This window comes from Apis mellifera, linkage group LG11 (assembly GCF_003254395.2).
Source record: "Apis mellifera strain DH4 linkage group LG11, Amel_HAv3.1, whole genome shotgun sequence".
Taxonomy (NCBI): domain Eukaryota; kingdom Metazoa; phylum Arthropoda; class Insecta; order Hymenoptera; family Apidae; genus Apis; species Apis mellifera.
This window is the reverse complement of record NC_037648.1, coordinates 2589957-2609955: the sequence shown is the minus strand read 5'-3', so window position 1 is coordinate 2609955 and position 19999 is coordinate 2589957. Positions and strand designations below refer to the sequence as shown.

Sequence of the window (19999 nt, the reverse complement as noted above, 5' to 3'; positions counted from 1 at the left end):
TTATTTGAGTCTAGAACATATAATTTATATAATTAATGTATGAAAAATATTTTATAGTTAATTTTTAAATGAAAATTTATGTTTTTTTAACATATAATCAATTAATATCTTTCCCGCCTAATATGGAATATACATTGATGTGCGCACGCATATCGATTTGACCAATAGTTTCGTAAATCTTACTGAAAACAGTATCGTAAATAGTAAAATATGCTACATAAAAATGTAAAATTGAACATGATTATAAATATTGAATTATATATTGAATAACATAATTAATGAAAATACATATTGAAAAAATTAGTATACAATTAATTAAAAAATAAATAAATAATAATAATTGACATACATATATAATTATTACAATTATTGTTTTGAATAAATAAAATAAATGATTATACATGCGAATATTTCATTTTTTGTTAATAAAATTAATTTAATTGAACATTAATATTTTAATTAATATAAATACCAATTTTATAATAATAAATATTTTCAGAAATAATTTTAATTTTATAAATGTGTATAATATATTAATAAGGAAAAACATAATTTGAATCCTTGTTTCAAACAATCATTGAAATATATGAAATATTATCAAATCCTATTTTTATATAAATGAAAAAAAAAGAATATAGAATGGGGTGCAAGTAACGTTTTATACGGCAGTGTAAGTTGCGTCGTTGGCAGCAGAACGATGAAGAGCAGAGGGGGTTAGAAGTTTGCATCGTTGCGGCGTTGCAGCTGTCCGCCATTGCTAGGGAGTTAACTTGGATACTAGGCTAGGCGAGGATCTCGGTGCTTACCGTGTGCCCCCTCTCCCTTTCATCGTGGAAAAAACTATTTAGTGATTTCGTGTTACGATTTTGGGTATTTTGAGATCCGGGCGATTTCGAATTGGTCTTGATTCGAAAGGAATGGAGAAGAAGAGGCAACCAACAATGATTACGACCAGCGAGAATGTGTTACATACCAATCTTCTAACGACGACTGGTCAGCGTCTTACTCCAACAGGAAAAATCAGCCATGCCAAGACGCGTGTCTATACGCAACGATATCGTAAAGAATGGGAACAAATGCCTGATTTTAAAGGTACTCCCTGTTATTATTTATTGCTTGTTTTAAAATAGCTCACTATCGAATAAGAAAAATACTCATTTCTATAATGTGCTGTATATGTGCCATGCTGGATACATGCATACATAATAATCGTTTCAACTTCGTTTCGTCACGGCTTTAACCAGCATCAACTTTGATTAACAAATTATTTTTAGAGAGTAAACGATTCTCACATATATTTGATTTTTCTTCATTACACCAAGAACTGTTGGATATATTTTTCAATTTTAGCATTTCCATTTAGACATGACATTCTGATACTTTGTTTCTTCATTAAAATTTAAAATTGCACATGATTATTATTTATTATTTCGAATATACATCTATTTTTATACAAAATAAACAATTGTGAAATAATTAATTGTATTTAAATATTTTAAATCTATGATTTAATATTTACATTTAAATAATTTTGAATGTGAAACTTTTTATAGAGATAAGAAAATTTAGTAGATTATTCATCAGTATACAGCATGATTACTGAATACTGTTGTGTATGTATCATGTCACTAGCGTTAATAAGTTACCAGTAAAAATACTACTGGTTAAGTCAATCTTCAAATCGATGTTACCATACGGTTAAAGTGTGTTTAGTGAAACTACACATTGCATGGGAAATTGTATCGCGATCTTTTAAAAGAAAAAATAATATTTAAGAAATAAGAAAAAAATACTTGATATGATATTTTATCGTAGGATGGTTGACATCCGTACCATTTCAACCAACACGTGCCTATTGTATGTATTGCAAGAAAAATCTTCATGCACATCGACTGTCTTTGTTAAAACATACATGTACGATGAAACATCAACGTGCAGCTCTATTACACGAAGCGGAAGAAAAAAAGAAGGCTGCAGCCCGAAAAGCAAATATAGGAGAAGAGGTTGAAATAGAAGAAGTTGAAGAAATTGAGGTTTATATTTTTAATTATATTAATATTAATATATTAATTATATTAATATATTTTAAATTATTAATTATAAATTAATTATAAGTTAAAATAAATAATTAAGTAAATAATTTTCTATTTATTAAATACATATAAGATATTATAAAAAATATATATTATAAATATATATTATATATACATATTTGTATATTTATATAAGTAGATATTGTATTAAGAAATATTTTAATAGAAATCAATTGAAACATTAGGCTATAGAACATACTCAAACTGAAATAGAAGAAAATGAAGATGAAGTGGAATATGTTGTCGAGAGATTAGAAACAGATGATGAATTGGATGAAGCACAAATCAAAGATCCAAATGAAGATGTTGGGGGTGAAATTGAAGATGAAGAAGAAGAGGAAGAAGAAGAAGATGTATCACATTTACAAATGCCTTCTGATGAAGAAGATGTTAAACATTCTATAAAAAAAATTAAAATAGAAAGAGTGGTGAGTAATTATATAATTTTTCTTAAAGTTTATTTTAATAATATATATTATTATATATATTAATGATATATATTAATTATATTAATTTTATTAATAATTATATTAATAATTAATTATATTGATAGGAAAATTGTGAGGATTCTTTGACTGAGGCTATGGATCATATGCAAAGTGAATATCTAGAAGAAACAGATAATCATGAAACTGTACAAATGGAAATGGTTGTAGAATCAGAAGATCAAAGTAATCCAGAAATGCAAGTCGTATCGATTCTTCCTGATACAGAAGATTCTAATAAAGAATCACCAAAGGAATCACGTGAAAATGGAAGAACAATTCGGCGAAATGATGGTAAATTAGACAGAAAATCTGCAAAATTATTGGTAAATATTACATATAACGACATAAAAAATATATTATAAGTGAATATTGAATAAAAAATTTTAATAAAATATTGATATTTTAGCAAGATGAATGTAAACAGCAAGGAGATTCGGGAATAATGATGGCATGTCCATTGCCTATTTTAGGTACAGCTTACCAAATTAATTCTTCGGTTGCATCTACTACTAATACAATTGGTGTACTTCAACCTGTGAATACAATTCCTATTGCACCTGCACAAAATAAAACGATTACTTTAACATCGGGTGGCAAAACTTTAACTTTAACAGGTGGTACATTCCAGCCTGGTACTCAGTATGTACTGAGTAAATTAAAGGGTAAATTTCCTACGTTGGTAATGGCTGATAAGAAAACTGCAATTGCAGCTAATCAAGCAGAGGACGCCAAAGGCGTTCAAATAACCAAGGATCAACTAGCTGTAGCAAGTACTAGTTATCAAAGTCCGAAAAAAGTATGTCGGTTTTTGTAATTGTAAATTAATAACAAGTTTTTTTTTTTTTTTTTATCAATTTTATACCTTTTACAAATATTATATTTGTTCTAGCATGTACTTTTAAAAACTATTAAATCTCCTACGGTTAAAAAACCTCGTATTTCTACTCACGTCGTAGATACAAGTAAAGGTTTACCAATTGGAGGTTTGCAGGTTAGCCTTTATAAATTAATGGATGGAAGATGGACTTTTTTAAATGAAAGGTATAACATATGAATCAAATATTTTTTGTATTTATTTCATCAATATAAAATCAATATCTTTTTATTTCAGTAATACAAGTCCAAATGGTCGATGCGTAGATTTAGTGGATAATATGAAAGTTAATTTCACAGCAGGACGTTATAAAATTCATTTTGATGTTGATAAGTATTTTACATTAAGGAGAATAGAAACCATGTATCCGTTTATCGAAATTGTTTTTGACGTAAAAAATCCTGCTGGACATTATCATATACCGGTGCTTCTGAGTCCATTTGGCTATACCACTTATCGTGGTTCTGAAAGATGAATATTAATCAAATCATCATATCTATTAGATATTTTGTTTCTTTGTAAAAACATCAACCTTCGTAAAAATAAATATTTTTTACGATTTAAAGTACAAACGAAAACTAATACGTCAATCGTGTTTTCACGAATATTATATGATTAAGTAAAAAAAAAAAAAAAACTATTTTTAGGTTCATATTTAACAGAAAAAGAAAAAGATATATAAATAAAAATATAATCAAAAATTCATATAGATAGGTTTTAGGATATGTGTATATGTATGTATTAATATAAATTGAAAGATTACTATAAATGGGTGGGTAATCAATAATAGGATTATATTAAATTGTAATCCAAGAATCTGTGAAAAAATATATTTTATTTCTTAGTTTATAAAAATTTAATATATTCAATAATGCATTAATACTTGCTAACTACTTTGCGATTACTCAAATAGAAAATATTTTCTATGATAGAAAGATAATATTCGAGTAATGCATTAATGATCAATGATCTTTCTGAAAGTTAATTGATTCTAAGATGATCATAATGGGATCACTGACTTACTTTAAAAGCATCTAGGTTATTGCGTTGACCGATAAATTATGTAAAATAATTAAGAAGTGTGAATATGAAATATCGATAAAATTTTTGTTAAAAGAGATCATGATGTTGAATTGTGAGAAAAAATTTATAATTCAAAATTTACTTTTTGAAATATAAGATCAACAAAAAATATTTTTATCCAAAATATTAAAGCATTGAAAGCTGAATTAGAAGTATAATCGGAAGAAGCTAATAATAATTCTATTGTGGTGGTAAATAGCTTCTATCAACATCTTTTTTCGTTGGTGGTAGATACGAACTACGACCATTTTTATCTCCACGTCCATTTTCTGATTTAGAACTAGAGGAAGAACGATTATCACCATTTGCGACGCCTGTACCAAACTTAAAGCTGGCTCTATTTCCATTTTCATCGGCCTCGTATCTTGAAAGATATACAAAGTAAGAAAAAAATTTTATTAAAAAAAGATAAGGACAAAGAAATTGTTGCTCACTTAACAGAAATGGGAAGACCTTCGGGGCTTTTATATGAGAAGCTTCCTTTTACAGTTCGCACTAGTTCACCGTCCACTAATTTCAGCATTTCCGTTTCCTCTTTTTGCACGTTGTCCACCGGCGCATTTACATTTGAAATCGGACGATTCCTGGCTTTATTGTCCTCGAAGGGTGTATTCAAGATCAATCCACCAGAACCTCGAGCGAACAGAGGTGCTTTTTGATCGGGAGATAACTTTTCACCGGTGCAGTGCCACGTGCCAAGAATCATTAGCCAGAAAATCTGAAGAATCCATTTACAAAGATGATTAGTAAGAAATGATTAAGAAAAACAGAAAATAATGAGCGCGTATTACACAAATCACAGTAATACAGATATTTCTTTTCAGATGATCGTACGTGTACACTTTAATCGTTTCTCTTCTATACGAAATAAGTAATTAATTGCCTGAAGCGATGATTCCGACATTAAGCAATTAACGATGACCGATGATCACCGACGAGAACGAACGGTACGACCTTATAATTTGTTATCCTCTTCATCGTATCGAAAATACACTTTATATTTAATTCATTTGATCGACTCGAATCCAATGATTACAACATCTTTTGATTAAAGACATGATCTTTCTTATTAAATTTTATTTATCTCGCTTCATGTAAAAGTAAACGAATGTCTCAAACTTGTTATCTTGATCATGAATTATATGTATAATTACATAGAACGCGCGTATTCATATAGGAGGGAAGCTTGTTGTAATACAATTTCAAATTTCGAAGCTATGGAATTATTTTGAATTGGAAACATACCAGCGACTGAGGCACAATTTTCCAAGTGGTCATCATCACCATAGATCAATCACTCTCGCTAACACTTTAAATGGCATCCCTCGTAGCACTCGCGACGATATCGGTGGATTTTAGAAACCACTAACATCTGCGTTCCTTCACTTTACCAGCTTTTATATACCCGATACTAGCTCTATGCAAGGACGATGCTTTTTTCCCCCCCTCCTCTCTGATCATCGATTGTCACAGAAGTCGCGAAGATCACAAATCTTGTGTTCATTCCTTGAACGATCTAGGTCTCATTTCTTTTTTTCCTAATGATATTATCTTTCGAATCGTAAAGTATATCATAAAAATTTATGTAATATCTTATTTTTCAAGTTTTGAATTAAATTATATTGATAATTCCAATTTCTAATTTTTTTTTTCCATTTTCCAAACAAAGAATATACTCTTAAATTTTTGATAAATCACAAAGAGAGTTCACAAGCGATAAAATACACGAGAATTATTTAATTTACAATAAATAGATGATCAAATAAAATAAAAGACGAGTTAAAATTTAAGAGTATTCGAAAAATTAAATCGAATCGACTCGACAATTTAAATCGTTCTCTTTCCTTCGTGTTATGTAACGTATCGAAGAATTTTTTTTTAAGGTGGGACAAAAAGAATCTCACATTAAGGCAGAATGAACACACCACTACATTGTAGTGTATGTCTCTTAGGATAAACATGGAGCGATCACCGTTCCCGATGAATTACTCTCGAGAGACATGTGCGCTCACGTATTCGTTTCTCTCGACCGGTTGGATTTATCGCCATCCGTTTGGCACGCGATTCAAAGGCCAACGTCGTTACGATGGATGAGATTTCGTTCTTTTAAGGGCACACGGGCAAAACAATACGATCTCTAAATCGCTAATAGGATACGTTTGCTCTTTCATAGGTAGTAGTAATATATATATATATATATATATATATAGTCGCGCTGACATTTTACCCTTTTATTCCGTCCTTTCGCACCAAACCCATTCGCATTCCCGTGTGTATGCCCGGTAGTAGTTGGATGCGACGATTTCTTTTTTTTTTTTTCACGATCTCGATCTCGATCTTTTGATCTCCGGGGTTGAAATCCGGATTCAGAGATCATCGAGCTCGACCTGAATCTTGCCTCCCTTGATCGGCCGACTGATCTTTAACTGGATCGTCGTTCTTCCAACTTTGAACGACAAAACGAAAGATGTGGAAGGAAGGGTCGTTGTCCTTTCGTAGTTGTGCGATCGTTGGTGAATGGCCCCAGGTTACCCTGTTTGAAAGTGTAAGCATTTAAAGTTTTTCTCCAGTTTGAACCAATGTACCTTTGAGAACGTTCCGATGTTGGAGGATGTTCGATGGCTGCACGTTTCTGCATCAGTCGTTCACACGATGTAACGATTTCATAATTCGAACGGCTGTCTCGCTACCAAGAGAGAGAAAGAAAGAGAAAAGGGTCTATCATTTATGGAGAGAGGGAGAGAGAAGGGTCTATCATTTATAGAGATAGAGATAGAAAGAGAGAGAGAGAGAGAAAGGACTCTGTATTTAAAAATACTGATGCGCATCCATGCTATCATGTAATTTCCTACTTATCGTACGTAAGTCGACTTTCCACGATGCGACAGATTTATCTTTCGCGATTTACATTTGACTTTTCCAGCAATCCTTTCATATATATAGTTGATTTTTGACGATAGTTATCTGTTCGATTTAAGTGAAAAACATATAATACAACGAGGGAATTAACAATTAAATTTCGAGCAACTTGACAACTCGTTTTATATAGAGTTTTAGTAAGACGATTTTTAGAGTTTTATTTTTTTTGTCACTAATTATTGAAATCGATCAGCATTATGCTTCTTAAATATTGTAAATAAACAAAGTATGTACAGGTTAAAAATTATATTTGGAGGAAGATACTCGTGCAAACCGTATCCCTTTATCCGTAATCTTTTCGAGTTGAAAAAAGAAAAAAAAAAATGTAGAAAGGAAGCAAGTGGTGGGTTTTTTGATTTTTCTCGAGACTTTTTTCTACTCTGTTCTTTCGTTTTTTTTTTTTTTTTTTTCTTAACAAGACATTTAATATTCGCTCAATACCTGTAAGCTCAGCAAAATTAACATTTTGCATGGGGAACAGACGTTTTAAAGAGTTTTCGGTGGATTCGATTCGTTCGTAACGTTTTCTCGCGCTTATTCGACGATTTGCTCGACTCTTTCGACTTCTCTATCTTCGATCGATTGAAAATAATCTCGCCGAAAAAAATCACCTCAGAAGATATATATATATATATATATATATATACATTCATTATTTAGATTTAGGCTATTTTTTTTAATATCTATAAAGTACCATCGATAACAGGTTCAGAGCTCGATGGTAAAATTTCAAAATTCATACCTTAATATTTAATACTTGCCATGAAATGGAAATACGTACGAATTATTAACTCGACTTTCTATTCCATGATATATGCGAGTCATTTGTCAAGACAAGATCTTTGAAATGATTTATCGCGAAGAAAATAAAATTTTCATGAACAATTATTAATTTTAAAAATTACACTTATGATTTTCTTTTTTTAAATTATTACTGCAATAGGAAGATAAATTTTATGTATGACTTTCAACGCGTCGGTTGAGCTCTGAATCCAATGTTGTGTAGTACTTTTTACATATTGAAAAAAACGTCCTCTACTGAGGCGCTTAATGGACAAACTTCGACGATATCTTACTTCTACAACATACCGTACGTGTGTATACGAATTATTCTCAACTTGTGTTTTGTATTGCGAGGATATCTCTGTCCCGCGTACACACACGTACACACATCCTCACTTAGCAAAATAATAATTTTAAATCTTCATTGCTCAGCACCTTTTCACCGGCATTATGTATATCTCATATCGTATATGATCAAACACTCGATTTCTCTCTCTCGATACAAAATATATATATATATGTACTTTGATACTCGATGAAACCAAAAAGCATTACATTTAAATTTCGAATCCGTTGCATTCTTCCCTCGTATTTCGTTCGCTCGAATTTTCACCAGTTTTTAAACACCGAAATGTTTCTTCAAATTAGCTTAATAGAGAATTCATGTATAGGTATACTTTTTACATAAAAAGAGTATTCATTAAAATTGAATAGTTTTGACGCGATAACGAGAAATTGACGTTTCTTTTTTTATCGGAATTCTAAGTCGAGAAAATTATATAATTAATTAGGAATTAAGGCAGTAGATAGTTTCATTATTCCTTCGATGATAACGATGTTTGTATTTTTATAAAAAATCTTTTCTCTAAATATCAATTCAAATGAATAATTTATATTAAATATTTTATAACTGCAGAAATTTGTAATTATTCAATTATTGATTCTTATTTCTGATATGACTTGATCGGAATTTGTTTACGTCTTTTCCCGAGCGTAGGAAAAGAAAGTGAGTGAACGAGGAAGAGTGTCAAAAGTCAAAACTCGAAAAATCTTATTGGCGAGGTTAATGCGGTAATAAAATTTTTTTTATTTTTGATTTTTTAACGCAATTTGTAATCATCGTGTATTTGTAAGATTTTTCCGATTAAATATTAATTTTTGAAAAAAAAACAAAAAATTAATACACGAATATTTTGAATCAGATTAAATTGCTCATATATCGATTTCACGATGTATCGGAAACATTTGCAATAATATCCGTCCGTCAGTTTTGCATTTATAAAATATTTATTTTATTTCGCAAATAATCAATTGTTCGTGAATTGAGAAAAATTATACTCGAAACGTGCGTCAAAACTATTGCAGTTCAAAAAGTTACCAGTGTAAAGTTTGAATATTCATGTAGATTTGATATATTATTAGTTTGAAAAAACACGAATCAGAGCAGAATTCACGGAAAGGTTTTCAGGATTGTTTCAATGTATTTCCACATTGTTTTATATGCGTGTGCGTGAATGTGTACACGCGAGTGTAAATGCATAAATATATATATGTATGTATGTACGTATGTATGTTTTTTCAGGGATAAACACGTATTATTTTTTAATTATTTTTTTTCTTTCATTTCAGGTTTTCTTACTGGTACTGTAATCTTCGATTTACAATTTGCGAGGACGCGAGTAAATTATTCAGGATCTTCTTACTTACTTACTTACAGTTTTATATTACACTCTGTATAACCTACAAATTGCAACAGTGTATAACGAATGAAAAATAAAGGAAATCTTAATTTATCTGATATCGACGTTGTTCCTTCTTCTGTTCTTTATTCCATCCTCCTTTACCAAATATCGCAGAGAAATTTTTTATAAATATCTTTTATTCCGGCAATCTAGAAAAAATATGCGGATATGTATATTAAAAAATACAGGCACTCGCGCAGACACGCATCACGCACACACATTACAGCCATTAATGCGACCAAGCAATCCTCGATAGAGGGCGCGAACTGTTGCGCCCTCTCTTTCTGTACAAGGAACGATTCACGAAGCGAACAGTTCTTCTCGTGCAGTGAAAAAACATGATTCAACTTTTTTTTTTTTCTTTTCTTTTCTCGTTCCTTACATAACGAGTATGCACAGAACCGATCAACGGTTTTTTCCTTCCAAGAAACACCAAAACGTTTCTATATACGTATAATACACGTTTCGCGTCTTTTTTTCGGTATTTTATTTTATTTTAATATCGTATCTCTTTAGATTTATATATCGTTAAAAAGATTTCGTTTTGAAATACGCGTAAATACATGCTAATACAAGTAAAACAAAACGAATGAAGCGACGAAAGGTTGCGTCGAAATAAAAACACACCGATAAAAAATAAATAAATAATTTGTAAACACGTGCATGATCGTTAAAGAAAAATAAAAATATCTCGAGAAAGGAATAGCACACACGCTCTGCCGTTTCACGAGTTATCGTCACGAGTTTTCTTGATGTACAATTTAACTTATATCGCTGCGAATAATCGAAAAACTAGAATAGAATGCGGAGAGCAAGCTGTCGTCGAATACGTTTGTCCATATAATAGAACGTTAACGCGTTCTCGCACTTTTCGGATCGCCGACAATCACACTTTTTGTTCAAAAAATATCACGATATTTACACATTTCATTTATTTGACGATCCTGAATTAGTTACTCACGCGTTTGGACTGGCGAGCGCCAGCTCGCTTTAATTTAATAAGAGTTTTCTTCTTTTTTTTTTTTCTTTTTTTCTCTCGAGAGGTTTGCGTTTTTTCAATGCGAGGTGTAGACAAAACAATAGCAATGAAACAAAAGGAAATCTGTGTGCCAAAGTAAAGCAGTACGATAGACGGTACTTCTCTCCCTCGAAAAGGGAGAAAATTCTACGCGTGTATTTTTTATACTTAGCCAAGAGGGAAAAAAAAAAAAATGGCCAACTTGACAACTTTCTTCTTTTCATCAGAGTTGCGCTTCTCTATATCATCTATCATTTTTTTATCGTACAGCTTTTAACAGCGCACGTTCTAAACGCGATGTTAAAAAATTTCGTAAAAGATTTTTGCCTATATAGAAGTTCTGAGTTTTTTTTTTTCTTTTTTTTTCCTTTTTTTTTCTTCCTTTAGTAAAAACGAGTCTATGAATCTATACGACATATTATATCGATGTCCAACGAAGTAAATAGCTGTTCTGTAACTCGATAAGTTTTTTTTTTTTTTTAAACATTTCCGTGCAACTGCGACGACTTTCTTTTTCTTTCTTTCTTTCTTTCACGCTCGCGTCTCGCAGTTTCACGCACAAACGATGCGCAAACACATCCTCGAAATCACGATAATTTTGACAAGTAATTAACCACAATAGTAAAAGCATATAAGCTATATAACTACCATTTCTGTATCTACAATATAGTTTTATGTGTGTGTGTGAGTGTGTATGTGTATATATATATATATATATATAATTTTTTTTTATTCTCTTCTTTTATATAGTCTTTTATAGACACTCCACTGTCTCTTTCTGAAAGGCTATCAAGAGGCTCGGTGCTTTTACGCTCATTCATTCAGGTATCTTCCAGTGTCAATTCGCACTCGATATCATCGTCGTTCCAACCGATATATCGGAATTCTCTTTTCATCCGTTCATCAACCATTGTTTGTAAAAATCTTCACTCTTTCCAACAGCTTCGGTTTCAATCGACAAGGGCCGATTCGCGTTCCCTAATAGAACGATTCTTGAAAATTCGTTTTCCCCCTCGTGGACACGTCGTTTTCCGTTTCCCTCCACGAAATTCATTTCTGGATACAACTGGAGAAAGTTATAACGTTTTATCAGCAGCACTCGTGGTAACGATCATACTTCTTTTTTTTTTCTTCTTCTTTTTTTTTTTTTCGAGAAACATGAGCCATTTACATTTATCGGCGACCAAAAATGCATTTGCGATGCATTTTCTCTTTCAACGGCGGAGAATCATCCCGGAGAATCATCGGAGAGTCATTCACGCGACAGTTTCTTTTACTTTCTTTTCATTACTGCAGAAGACAACATTTACATTTAGGCTTCTTCTTTAAGGTGACGTGTTCGACCTGCGAAGCGTCGCCTGGTCCCTGCGCTGTCATTCTAGCGACTTCAACGGTAGCTGCTCTCGACGATGTGACAACCTGCGTAATTAATAATATTTTGTTAACGTTTCTTTAAATATATAAGATTGATCATTGAATTAATTAAAAATAATCAATTAAACAATTGGTTAATTATTTTGCAACTGTAAAAGATTCTTGCATTTATCCAACAATGATAAGCAAGCAAAAGATCAGAAATGTGTTAATAATAAGTGAATAAGAGGAATATTTTATCAATGAAAAATTTTCTCGATCGAAATAAGATCAAACGTGATATAATTTGTAATTTATATTTACAGTAGTGTTTGGACATGCGAATACGAATTTGTTCGTTTATTTGATGAAGAACTATTCCCATCGATTCTTAGAACTGCTGGTTTGAAGTAGAACCAGTGTGTTATTTACGACTCGCATAGGTATGTTTTAATAACTGGTAAATTAAATTAGCGAAATAAGAGAAATATAAATTTTACGTATACTTACTTATCATCGTAAAATGAATTTGATGGAATTTTTTATTTTTATTTTACAAATACAAAAGATATTAAGTTCAATTATAATTTATATTAATTTTGAATAATTATTTTTTAAATATTTCATTTCGTATATTTTAATAGAAATTAAACGAATAAATATTAAGTAAAAAATTATTACCTGAATTGATTGTTAATATATTCTTACATATTCTGTTTCACTTCTGTTTCTCACGCTTGATGCAGTAGAAAAGAAATGAATCGAAATCGGATAATTTTTAGAAATCCGTTTCTAGATATATAACCTATCAATATAATATCTGTGAATAACTAGATATATTTTCGGATACTTTAAATTTCGTTACTCGTTTAATACATAAAAAATATTATTGTCATGCATAAATATCACATTTTGATCTTATTTTGATCACAAATATATTGCATAATTTCATTTAAAAAAAAATTTTATGGTTATTTGATTTTAGAATTATATGGAATTATATCGGATTACATGGTTGGCACATCAAGCAACAATGTATCATGAAATCCCTATATTATGGAATGGTGAGTTTTTATAGTGAGTTTTTATAGTGAGTTTTTATAGTTATTTTTGCTATAGTCAATATTATCGGACGAAAATTGTATTACAAGTCATTAACTTGTAAACTTTATTTTAAATCAATGATAATTAGATAATTTAAGTAATTTGCAAACATATATTTTACGTGAGTATATGAGTTAATTAATCAAACCGCATGAAATGAAGAAAAGTGAAAAGGTTAGTTACCTTATCGTTGACAGGCTGCTGACTATTCGCGGTTGCAGCTTTCATCGGAGTTCCATGGGCGTTTCCATTCTCCTGCCCAGGTTTCGGCGAAGAATTCGCGTGTCGATTCGTAGAATTCGCGGAGGATTTTAGCAAGGGACTGGAACTGGAATCGTGATCAACAGTAGTTTGCGCGTTGTCGGTAGTATCGCATCCCGGCAATGGTGGAGCTGTCTGGCCAGGCGTCGGAGTGATAGGTTTTCCACCTTTTATCAATTCCACTATCTCGTCAGCTTCCCTCGAAAGGTCACCGTCTGGTCTGAATGGATTATCCCAACCACTATCCGTGCTGGAAATGAATTTTTCCCTGTTAAATCTTCATCTTCTAAATTAGGTTCAAGATATGAAATTTCACTCGGCGCTCTCTCCGTTTCGCTAATCATTTTACCGATGGTAAAGTAGATACCTAAAATTTTTAGTCACGTGATGGAAGTGTTTTACTCGTTGTTTTATAACAAGTGAATAATTCGTTCGTTATTTTTCTCTATTATCTTCAGTGCATGTGTAAGTTGAATTAAGTTTAATTATGATTGCCATTTAACCGTAACATTGACCACGATATCGGATTGCACCTAATTATAATTTATATTCCTAACCTCTATTAGCGTTGCACGTGTAACGAACATGTGAATCGTTCTCGAGAATTGTTGGAAAGTATTCGCAATTTATTACCAATTAACAATCTTTTCTTCTTTGAACTCGTACATTCATTTAACATATCAAATAAAAGCTGTTTTGAACATCAAATGAAATGATTTTTTTCAAGAAAAAAAATTTTAATTGCACATTTATATCAAATGTGAATTTACGCAAAATGTGATTGTTAAAAGGAAAGAAAATGGAGGACAAATAATGGTACGATGAAGAACGAAGAAATGAAAGAGTAAAATAAATAGACGGTTATTCGATAAGAAAATTGGTAGAATTGTCGGAAATTATTGGAATATGGCCAACAATTCGTTATTGTGAAATAAAGTGTCGATTCTTTCGCTTTCCCAGCTGCGATTAATCTTAGATTGCATTCCATTGCATTCACTCGGAGAGTTTCACCATCTTAAATGAAAAACAGCCTACGTAAGAAAAAATTGTGTTAAAAAATTTTTATTTTTCATAACTCATTAATGATACAAAATATTTTGTTTTTTTTTAAAATATTAAAATTAATATTCAAATATTTTTTCGTATCTACTTTTATTACGTATATGTATGTAAATAATAATACCGAAATATTTTTAAAATTAATTTTATAAATCTAAAGCAATTTTTATTTGTTACTGAATCGCAAGATAAATTTTAAACCAAAATGAAATTTCGAAAAAGAATGGAAAATTTTCGATTGAAAACAATGAAAAATTGGCCGAATTACAAGAAATGTATCATTTTATTTTTGAATTATCATTGGTATGCTGCAAATATAGCGATATTTTTACAAAAAGAAAAATATTTTTTTCTCATTCAATTAATTTATCATAAAAAATTAAATTTTTGTTTTTATATAATAAAAATTAAGCTTAAAATTAATTTAACATTTAAATTGATAAATAACAAATATTATTCGACGATACATTTAATTACTAAACGCTTACAGATTTATGAAATTGGATGGAATCGGCCTGAATTTTCATTCAAATCCTCGTAACCAGCGATTTTCGACTCTCTCTAATCCTGAATCCATCTAATTTTTTCGTACTTGCCCTAATTTTAAATATCGAGTATCTGCACCCTCTTATATTTTCCAAATCTCAACCAATGAATCACGGTAAGCTCATTTTCTTTAAAAATTTCCTCAATGTATGCAATATTTTATTTCTTTACATCTTTCTTGCAGATTGAGAGTCGATCGATATCGCAGAATCCAACGTAATAAAAATAATTGTCTCGTCAATTAATTAATTTCAATTGCGTTAAAAGGCAGCATAGGTTAAAAGATCGGCAAGTTAGAATTATGAGCGGAGAGCTCGTTTGTTTTCAAGACGATGATTACCTTTCATTGCCATCCGTTTCTTTAGGCACCTTGATCACGTAATACACGTGGCCTCCGTGGGTGGTCGTCATTTTGCCCGCGCTCGCGAATCCACGTCGTACGATATCAACATCGGACAAGTCCAAAGATCCGAGGGATTAATTCTGCCTTAATTCCCTCCCGCGCTATGTCTCGCGAAGCAGCCACTTTTACACCTGGACATCGCATCGATTATGACGTAATTGTCCATTTCTTTTGGTCGGTCTCTCAAATGTTATACTCGTCGACAACGATCGAAATTATATTTCCTCGAATCTGTCTCACCGAAAGTGCTTTCCTGTGATTTCGCATCAACCAACTCGAATAATATATCGGCGTAAGATTTTATTTTTAAGCGGAATCGTGGCGGGAGATCCATTGCAACAACTACTATCTTTCTCTCCCACGTACGATTTTCCCCACCCCGATCCTATCCCCTCCTTTTCTCTTTCTCCGTTTGTCACGGAACTCATTGACGCAATATTATTATTTCGAACTACTTTCACGATATACAATATTTATTCGTTATATTCTCTTTTTATATGTATACGAAGTTATTCTCGTCGTAAAATTTTACAACGATAACGATATGACGCGATGCAAGTTTCTTCAAATGCTTGGGCCCTCTCTTGCTAAAATCATCCCTACCTTATCGACAAAGAAATATTGAAAGGTAACATTTTCACGTGTCTCGCGGACACACGATGCATATTTACCGGCTAAAGTTATTTAACGAACGGAATACTGGGTCAAGAAAGTTCGGATGGATGGACGGACGATGCAAATTTTCCAACTAAATCGCAACCCTGCTCGAGCATTTTTAGACCGTGAGGAATGGCCGTTCCGATGTTGCAAACAACTGGAACTCGATCTCAGAATAAACTCTGGTACGATGCCTCTTGAAAAAAGAAGAAGGAAAAAAAAAAAACTAAAAAAACAGCACGAAGTGTGTCACCACGTACGAAAATCGTTCGGATAATCGATGTTGTTATTTTTCTTCCGCTCGAATGGGAAACAAGGATGGAGAATCCTTAGATTTGTTTCGACGACGATTATAATGAAACGCGTAAGCGCTTTATCGATCCGTTTCAATCGAAGTTGACCTATTTCTCCCAATGTCCTCGACCTATTTACTCTAATTCCCATGTTGTCTGTCGCCATCTGTCCCCGTCTGTCCTTAACACTATCAACAAGGAGTTTATCCCGTTTCGTGATATATGTCGTGTGTGTGTGTGTGAGAGAGAGAGAGATATGTTTCTCTCGTTTTTTCTTGTTGTTAGTCAATTCGTTTGCGACAAGCAAAAATTATAGTGGATTTTTTTTTCTTCCAAAGCGAAACACGACGGAAAATTAAACCAAGCTTCAATGGGCGGACGATAGCAACAGATTTTTTTTTTATTATCCGTGGGCAATTAATTGTGCAACTGACGTGAAGAGGTGAATGCGACTGGCATCGATCCGATTCTGTTTATAACCGTATGTCGAGTACATATGGCTTCCAGACTAGTCAATTCTCACCAAATGGTACGAGATAACCAAGTTATTCTGTACACGATCTGGATCCTCTCGCGCGGTGTTTATCAAGTAGTAGTAATATCGGTAACTATTTTAACAAGTTATTACAATTTATAGGTTATAAACTTTTCTTACATAAAATTTTACTTTGAGTAGAATAAATGAAATAAAATTTTTTTTCTATTATTAAAAAGAGAATTTAAGTCATTCCATAATTTTACGTCAAACGGAGGGTAATAAAAATTTAGAAATTTACTTAATTCGTACTTAAAATGTTACTTTATTATTAAAAATTTTAGTTACTATGCAAGAGAAGTAATTAATTAAATTGGAATTTTTAAAATTTCATTGCTAAAATATTATTCGCGATATAAATTAATTACACGATGAACACAGTTACCAACAGAGCTTAAAAATACCCTTTTTTATCTTTTGATCATTTTTCATCAGGTGAAATAATTGCTTCGATATCTTTGCCTTCTGATGTTATAAATAACGATGAGTTCGATGCTCCAAGTTAAATATACCCTATCGATATTTTCCTACGTAAAGAGAACGATATTTTTTCTTTTTTTTTTTCCCCGCCGAGAAAAATTAATTTCAGCTACAAGTGCTATCCCGTGTAATTGTTACCGACCGGTCTGAATTAACGAATTAATTTCACATCTTCGAGATGATCGTCGATATTCAGTTGAATAAAAACGATAACTCTCTGGGAGAGTTTTACTCTCAAACGTATATTCGTATCCCAATGAGACTCTTATAATTGTTTTTTAACTTATGCCAAAGAATGTGAATATACTTGACAATAAAACTCTCGAGAGTTTATTTTTATTACTGTGTTGAGAGCGAAAGTTGTTTTCAGAAACGCAATACACTCTACTCGTGAGAAATACTTTCGACAACTTTAGTTTTTATCGTCAAGCGCATTTCGCATCTTTCTAGAATTCTTCCAAACTTTCCCTAGGAATCCCTAGGGAATTTCTACAGATCTCTAAAAGTGTTTTTTTGGAAGGAAAGTTTCTTCGAGACTTGCAAATCGAAAAATTTTAAATCGATATTATTTTTTTTTTCGTAAAAAAATTCTCAGAAAATTATTTATAATATATTTTCTTTTTTTACTTTCAACAAAAGTTTCGAAAAAAAATTTTTTTTTTTAGGATAAACGCGATACGAAGAAATTCGAGAAAAGAATTGTTCCGGATTGAAGTTTTAGAAATTTTATAGTTGAACGTCACGTTGGAAGCAATTTGCTTAGACGAATTCGTTATTTCGAGCAATGACATTTTCACGATCCTGATTAACGAGTGTTACGACCTTCCTGTTACGACGTTCTCAACCACTCCTTCCTTCTCAGTTAAAATATTACATCTACTAGAAATCTAAAGAAGTTATATTATTTTTTTATCTACCATTCTTCTCGAAAAAAGAATAATCTAAATTTAAATTTCTTAATTATGTTTGAAATTCTATATAAATAATTTATAGAAAAAAATTATTTTAATCAAGGAAGACATTATAGACAAATATTCTATAACTATGGAATCAGTTTACAACGTAATTGCAAAAAAAAAAATTTATCTCTACCACTTGCAGAAGCTACCCTTGACACGTCACGAAACTCGACGCACGAACAATGTAACCCGATCCGAGATTAAATATCAAGTAAGACAATACTAATACCAATAAATTTTTTATTTATTTATTTACTTTTTCATTTTTTTTTTAAATACGAACAATATTTGCAAAGTTCCTCTGGTCAAAACAAATTCAAACGCGACTTACTTACATTCACTTATTCGACGGATAAAGAAGGAAACGAATTTACCATTCAATAAGCGCGCGCAAATACAATTATTCGTATCGCGTCAATCTTATAAATTCGTAAAAACTTCAATCATCTTAAAAAAAAAAAATACTATCCTTACATTATTAACTCACCGACGATACATATATATATATATTCTTTACAGCATTTTATATCTCGATCCTCTTTCTCATTCGTTTTTGTTTTTCTTTTTCATATTCGTTAAACGTAAACTTTAATCGAGCTATATCGAGAAGTAAAAATCCCTGTTGGATAAAAAAAAGTTTCTTTCCCACTCCGTAAAATATTCATCGCGTATTATTGCAAGAAACGATTTTTATAGCAATTTTTATAATCACGCGTCCTACTCCCTCTCGTACTCGAGCGCCTAGTGATTCTCACCAGCAATGGGGGTTGGCCAATAGTGACGCGACGAGGGTGGGTATATAGGTCATGGCTAGTCGCGGAATTCTCACTGTTCTCTACTAGCCACCAGTGGCCCACTGCCGCATCTGTCTCACGCGGGAGAGATGGTTCCAAATTATCCAAAACTAACAAACTAACAAAATCAATCGAAGCTTGAATTAATAAAAATTAAATTAATACGAGCAAGTTAAACGAGAAATAAAACGTCCCCTTGATTATTTTTACACCTTTCTTTGTCCCAATTTAATAAATTTAAATTAATTATAAGAACACGATAATCGTCGACTTTTAGAATTTTTAAGGCAACCACGTTTATTGTAATGGATTTTGTAATGGAATTTGTTGAATTGATCTTACTTCGCGTAAATTATAAATTTATTTACTTCTGTGTTTATAGTCTCTCGTGTGGATATATTTTTGATCCAATGACACGTTTACGTGAAAACACGATCAATGGATAATGAGTTTCACCTTAGCACAATTGAGAACTTTGAAACAAGTGGGGGGACAGACAGATCCATTTGCAACAACTTTAGGAAAATTAAGAGTGAAACTTGCTTGAACTGATAT

General features: G+C 31.6%; 3 protein-coding genes across 6 annotated transcripts in view; 1 reads left to right on the top strand and 2 right to left on the bottom strand.

Moving 5' to 3' along the window:
• The first annotated feature begins 705 nt into the window (after positions 1-705).
• LOC409534 lies at positions 706-3959 on the top strand. Of its 2 annotated transcripts, XM_016914926.2 has the most exons (8): positions 706-1092; positions 1816-2033; positions 2279-2521; positions 2647-2904; positions 2988-3195; positions 3292-3377; positions 3471-3622; positions 3693-3959. In XM_016914926.2, exons 1-8 carry the CDS (start codon positions 918-920, stop codon positions 3928-3930), a joined length of 1578 nt encoding a protein of 525 aa, XP_016770415.2. In that variant the 5' UTR covers positions 706-917; the 3' UTR covers positions 3931-3959. The 2 variants fall into 2 exon arrangements, with proteins under 2 accessions (XP_016770415.2, XP_016770414.2); XM_016914925.2 differs by having other exon boundaries at positions 707-1092; positions 2988-3377.
• Positions 3960-4271: 312 nt separating this feature from the next.
• On the bottom strand, positions 4272-7632 carry LOC100577771. Of its 2 annotated transcripts, none has more exons than XM_006558991.3 (3): positions 6766-7632; positions 4973-5256; positions 4272-4902 (listed from the first exon to the last, which is right to left on the bottom strand). In XM_006558991.3, exons 1-3 carry the CDS (start codon positions 6913-6915, stop codon positions 4719-4721), a joined length of 618 nt encoding a protein of 205 aa, XP_006559054.1. In that variant the 5' UTR covers positions 6916-7632; the 3' UTR covers positions 4272-4718. The 2 variants fall into 2 exon arrangements, with proteins under 2 accessions (XP_006559054.1, XP_003249415.1); XM_003249367.4 differs by lacking the exon at positions 6766-7632 and adding an exon at positions 5784-6747.
• A 2427-nt stretch (positions 7633-10059) lies between these two features.
• Positions 10060-19999, bottom strand: part of LOC409956 — a 52725-nt gene continuing 42785 nt past the window's right edge. For both annotated transcript variants that reach the window (XM_393447.7, XM_006558992.3), the window contains 2 exons: positions 13641-13968; positions 10060-12419 (listed from right to left, as the gene is read on the bottom strand). In XM_393447.7, the coding sequence (XP_393447.2) occupies positions 12288-12419; positions 13641-13968 (460 nt within the window). In that variant the 3' untranslated portion in view covers positions 10060-12287. The remainder of the gene's footprint in view (positions 12420-13640; positions 13969-19999) is intronic.

Excerpts from the sequence above, each read along its gene's own strand:
- LOC409534 (XM_016914925.2), top strand. The coding sequence starts at position 918 with ATGGAGAAGAAGAGGCAACCAACAATGATTACGACCAGCGAGAATGTG. Across the intron at positions 1,093-1,815 it reads ACAAATGCCTGATTTTAAAG|GATGGTTGACATCCGTACCA; the intron begins GTACTCCCTGTT and ends ATTTTATCGTAG. Across the intron at positions 2,522-2,646 it reads AAATTAAAATAGAAAGAGTG|GAAAATTGTGAGGATTCTTT; the intron begins GTGAGTAATTAT and ends TTATATTGATAG.
- LOC100577771 (XM_006558991.3), bottom strand. The coding sequence starts at position 6,915 with ATGATCTCTGAATCCGGATTTCAACCCCGGAGATCAAAAGATCGAGAT. Across the intron at positions 5,257-6,765 it reads CGAAAGGACGGAATAAAAGG|ATTTTCTGGCTAATGATTCT; the intron begins GTAAAATGTCAG and ends TGGATTCTTCAG. Across the intron at positions 4,903-4,972 it reads GGTCTTCCCATTTCTGTTAA|ATACGAGGCCGATGAAAATG; the intron begins GTGAGCAACAAT and ends ATATCTTTCAAG.